The following is a 6,000-nucleotide window of genomic DNA, read 5'->3' on the forward strand; positions in this document are numbered from 1 at the left end:
ATTGTTCCATCCATCTACAACTTCTTTTCCTTCATCATTATTAAAATAAGTCTCATTAAATAGACGTGCTCATTTGACCTACATACTAGTACATGACAACCTTAAAACAAAAACTAAACAATAAATTAGTCTTTTTATCTTTAATTAAAAATAGAAATTGGGTTGGACTAGTCTAGCACATTATAGCTAACTACAGCTAAAAATATATAATTTTTATTTAAAAAGTTATTATGAGTGAATATGAGATGTTTTAAATAATAGTTTTGTTTGTTATTTTCAGATTGGTTTTAAAAAATTGTCTTTTTAAATTGATTTTGAAAACAAAAGTAATATGTTGATTATAATTAAAAAAGAAAAAAAACTTAATTTATTAAAAATGTTAAAAAAATGTATTATGTTAAAATCCAAAAACAACATAAATATGGTGTTTATGCCACCAATGAATACTAGAATCGTTAATCCAACACTTTCACCGATTCAACTTCGTTTGTGACTCCATCCTCTTAATTTGAACACCGAACACAATCGAGTTATATGTGGTGGTGTTATGTATTATAATTTTATTTTATCTTCTCTACTATAGTAAATGATTGATGATGTTTCTGAATTTTATTTTTTATTAATTAAAATAAATAAATAAATAATATTGAGAAAAAAATAGGTCGAACCGAACCGTTAATCCGCATAGCCCATAATAGACGGATCAATCATAATAAAATACAAATCTATATAAAAAAAAAAGTTAGGTCAAAACGAATTAGTTCAATGTACATAGACCCCAACTCAGAGTAGTTCAGATTAATAGATCTAATTAAGAGCTACACATATGTACATCATTGTTAGAGGTGATCTTAATAAGTGTTCTAACATGATTATTTAAGGAATTTATAAAAAGAATTTTATCTTAAAAGTATAAAATCAAATACTTATCAAGGCTTGTTCTAACATAAACAAGTGACATAAATTGCATGGAACGCTATTTATTTACCACTGGATCAACGAGGTCTATTATATTTAATGGTACACTTTATACACTAGATATTTTCCTTCTCTCTTCCTTTCACACAAGAGTTTTTGTCACTCTAAAATCTATTTCCCCTTCCCTACCAATTTCCCCCCTTTTTCAATGGGTTGTGTTAAAGTGAGATATTTATTTTGTAGTATCCTCATCATAATGAATGAGATCACATAGGGGTTCATAAATCCATTTAAGTTGGAGAAAACAAAGGCTTTCTTTCCTCTGTTGATGACTTTTGAAGAGGATCCACAGTCTTCTTGAGTTGTCAATGAGTTATGTTGGTAGAGCACTTAAAGATCTTTAGGTGTCGATTAGTTAGAAGACAAGTATGTATTGGATTAATAGTTTGTCTCTTAAATGTCTTTTAACTTTTAAAAAAATAAAAGTTTAAAAAACTTGAATATATTTCAGATAATTTTATTTTTGAAGAAAATTACAATAAACTATATAAATTATACATGAAAGATATATTTTTAACTCGTCAAATACTTAAAAGCTTACTTACTATGTGTCAAATAATTAAAAAAAATTATGTGTATTTAATTATAAGTGTGTATTTTGAATATCTTATAGATTAAGATGTAAAAAATTATAATATACCGTATAAATCATAAAAAAGAAAAATATTTATTATCGATAAATAAAAGTCATAATTTAAAAAAAAAATAGGGAAAATGTCAATCCTATTTGCTTGGTACAAGTATAAAAATAATTTTACTTTAGAACACATAAATTAAAAATGTCAAAAAAATAAATACAAGTTTGCAATTTTAAACTAGGATATCCATCAAACATGCATTTGGAGCCTTCCTTTATTTATAACTCTTGGCTCTCCTCTAAATGGGTTATGTCATTAACTATATATAGCTCACAGAACAGAACAAGTGGAATACGTATTGCACACAACACGTACCCTTTCAATTCTAGGAACTTAATATCTCTTTCATAGAATGCATCTAACAGTCTCTTTAATCTAAACTACTTCCAATTTTAGCACGTAGATAGAGTTTCTTTCGGAATTCTTTCACATTTAAGAAGTTGTGAGATTAATCACAAAACTATTTGATAAAAATAACTAAATTAAGAAAATGACGAAATATAATTTTGTTAACTATTGTAAAAATATAAAGTTTGTTAACCTAATAACTAATTATATTGAAATTTGAAAATTCAGTTTATATATATTTAAAAAATATAAGTAGACAACAAATGAAAAAAACTATGTTTATACATAGATAATATTATAAATTACAAATTTAATAATATAAATCTGACTATTATTTAAAAATAAAAATCAACAGTAAAAAGCAAACATAAGTAGTCAACAGTTGGAACTAATTATATTTAGTCTATAAGTGGAAATGAGTTTAAAAAATTACTGTATATAACTAAAATTTTAAATTAAATATATTAATAATTTTATAATTATATTTTTTTTTAAAAAAACTTTACTCTAATTTATAAATATAAACAAAATTGATTCAAAGATAATGATATATTTGATCATAATTTAGATCAAATATATCATTTTTTATTGATTAATATTTATTTATATTTGTGACTAGAATAATATACTTTATATAATTATAAATATAAACAAAAGATAAAATATATTAGTTTGAGTTTTGTTTATATTAGCAAGCGAAGAAGAATTTGCCTTAAGGTAAGCCATTACTTGATTTAAAACCAGCCGTCCATGACTGCCGACCAGGTTGAAGATGCGTACAGAAAGTTCCTTCAACTAAATCCAAACGATACATAAACGTGTAGGATATGAATATCAAATAATACATGCAGTGCACGAATTCGTACGTGTGTGTTCAATGTTTATTGCATAAGCCTTACGTTTGAATTGACATCATCACTCACATATTTTGCAACATCCTCCCCCACTCATCGCTTTCCTTCTAGATAACATTATAAACGCTAACTTTCCCCTCCATTATAATTTAGCATATATACCAACTATTAATCTTTGCATGAATTATTATTTTTATCAGCAATTTTTACTAACTCCCACCCAACAAGTACAATCTTCCAAAACCTATAATGCCCTCCTTTTTTACACCAAAGTAGTACCACTATACTATTATCCCACAAAACAACATCTCTACTCCTATTTCCATCCCAAATCACATATTATTATATTTTTATTTTATTTTTCTAAATAGTATAACGCAAAAATATTCGTATAAAAAGATAAGTTAAGTATCATTATATCAAATATCTCAAAGTATTTTATTATCTAAATTATCTTTATAAAATATTTGACCAAAATAAATACATTTATGACTTTTTGACCAAAAAAAAAAAAGAAGTAGATTTATGTGAGTATTATATTTAATTTAAATAAAGTATATGCATTATTACAAGCATTAAGAAAATATATTATAAAAAAAGAAAAATTAGTAAAACGTCGTTCACTGAAATTCAAGCGCTATCTGCCACTAAGTGGCAATCAATCAATAATTAATGAAGCTTGGCTTTATCATGAGTGATGACCTCTTCTATATATTATTGAATCATCTCCTCTTCTCATATTCCCAAACAACAAACCTTCTTCATTCTCACCCAACCAAAATTTCAACACAGCATTGCTAATTAATTTAATTTCCATTTCCATGGAACTCACAAAAGAAGAAACAATGGCACCAAAATTACCCATGGTGGCTATGCTACCATCACCAGGCATGGGACATCTTATCCCAATGATTGAATTCGCCAAGCGAATTATTCTTCACCATAACATTCATGTAACCTTCATCATCCCCACTGAAGCTTCTCCTTCAAAAGCCCAAATCTCTGTTCTTCAATCTCTTCCAAAATCAATTTCTCACATTTTTCTTCCACCAGTTTCTTTCGCTGATCTTCCCTCAAACACCAAAATTGAAACTCTCATCTCTCTCACTGTTCTTCGTTCTCTCCCTTCTCTCCGTCAAACTTTCCGTTCCCTCTCTGATTCTTATACTCTCACCGCCGTTATTGTTGACCTATTCGGTACCGAAGCGTTCGATGTCGCCGTCGAATTCAACCTTCCTCGTTATGTTTTCTATCCTTCAACTGCCATGGCTCTCTCCTTTTTCCTTTACCTCTCTCGTCTTGATCAAGAGGTTCACTGCGAGTATAACGAACTCACTGAACCGGTTCATATCCCCGGTTGCATTCCGATTCATGGTAAGGATTTATTAGACCCGGTTCAGGATAGAAAGAACGACGCTTATAAATGGGTTCTTCGCAACGCGGAAAGATACCGTGAAGCTGATGGGATTATAGAGAACAGTTTCGTTGAACTTGAACCGGGTCCAATTAAAGAGTTACAAAAGGAAGAACCGGGGAAGCCACCGGTTTACCCGGTCGGACCGTTAGTTAATAAAGATGTGGCTCAAACCGGTTCGAATTCAGAGTGTTTAAAGTGGTTGGATGGTCAGCCACACGGGAGTGTTCTGTTTGTTTCGTTTGGAAGTGGTGGGACCCTCACGAGTAATCAGATAATTGAATTGGCTCTTGGGTTAGAAATGAGTGAACAAAGGTTTTTATGGGTTGTGAGAAGCCCAAATGATAAAGTTGCTAATGCTTCTTATTTTAGTGCTGACACACAAGCTGACCCTTTTGATTTTTTACCAAAAGGGTTTTTGGAGAGAACAAATAAGAGGGGTCTTGTGGTTTCATCTTGGGCCCCACAACCACAGGTTTTGGCCCATGGTTCAACTGGTGGGTTTTTGACCCATTGTGGTTGGAACTCAATTCTTGAGAGTGTTGTTAATGCTGTGCCTTTGGTTGTTTGGCCACTTTATGCGGAACAAAAGATGAATGCGGTTATTTTAACTGAGGATGTTAAGGTTGCATTGAGACCAAATGTTGGTGAAAATGGGTTGGTTGAGAGACAAGAAATTGCTAGTGTTGTTAAGTGTCTTATGGAAGGTGAAGAAGGGAAGAAACTTCGCTACCAAATGAAGGATCTTAAAGATGCAGCTGTTAAAACTTTGGGTGAAAACGGAACTTCTACAAATTACATCTCCAAATTAGCTCTCAAGTGGAGCAACAAATCCAATGTCACAAATTAAATTAAAAGTAGCTTGCTTATATTATTTATTACTCCTACTAGCTGCAATAACAACATCTTGTTAATATTTACTTTTCAATTATTAATGTTAATATTGAATTGTCAAAACTCTACACATAACCACATTTTACTTGCGCTGCGGTATTTATTTAGAAAATCTAACTTTAATTTAATTGATAAATATTAATAGTGTAACATTTATTCGTAAAATTTAATTTTAATTGAATTGATAAATATTAATAGATTAAATATAATGAATTCAAATATAAAATATTACGAATGTGTATAACATGTATTACACTGAATATGGACATTAGAAGAAGAAAAAAAATGTATTTGGGACCCAGTGAACAAGATCAGTCATGGGTAATTGGGCATGGCACCATAATGAGGTGATTGACACTTATCAAGTGCTTGGGGTGGTTTGGCATTCAATGGATATTGGGAAAAGTTTAGTTGATTTGTATTCTTCAAAAAATTGTCCTAATATAAACTATTTAAGTAAAAATGGTTACTATTAAGATAAGAACCTAATGGCTTTACTTCAACCACTTCTATTTAATAGTTGACACCAACATGGTGATGTCAAATAATTGCTGCATTTTCTAATTGCTTTAAGAATATATATATATTGTTGTGTATGATCAGTGTGGATTTGGAGAGTTTTATTTTAAACTTTTTTTTTATCATATTTAATATGTTTTATTAATTTTAATTAATAAAGAATTATTTATTTAACGATTTTGATCGGATAACGTTAATGAATTCGTAGTTTGGTTTAGGTTCTTAAAAAAGAAAAAAAAAATAAACGATTTGATATGATTTAGTTTTTGTCATATTTTATCATATACCCAAATCAATTCAAACTGATGAAAGAATATATTGATTAGGTTTGATTCAAGGTGGCTACAATATTTTC

The 6,000-nt window shown here is 29.4% G+C and overlaps 1 protein-coding gene across 1 annotated transcript; it reads left to right on the forward strand.

Moving 5' to 3' along the window:
- The first annotated feature begins 3,533 nt into the window (after nucleotides 1–3,533).
- On the forward strand, nucleotides 3,534–5,198 carry UGT72B18 (UDP-glycosyltransferase). Its single transcript, NM_001364765.1, has one exon. It carries the CDS (start codon nucleotides 3,640–3,642, stop codon nucleotides 5,080–5,082), a length of 1,443 nt encoding a protein of 480 aa, NP_001351694.1. The 5' UTR covers nucleotides 3,534–3,639; the 3' UTR covers nucleotides 5,083–5,198.
- The last annotated feature ends 802 nt before the right edge of the window (nucleotides 5,199–6,000 follow it).

Source organism: Cicer arietinum, chromosome 3 (genome assembly GCF_000331145.2).
Source record: "Cicer arietinum cultivar CDC Frontier isolate Library 1 chromosome 3, Cicar.CDCFrontier_v2.0, whole genome shotgun sequence".
In the NCBI taxonomy this organism is placed as follows: Eukaryota; Viridiplantae; Streptophyta; class Magnoliopsida; order Fabales; family Fabaceae; genus Cicer; species Cicer arietinum.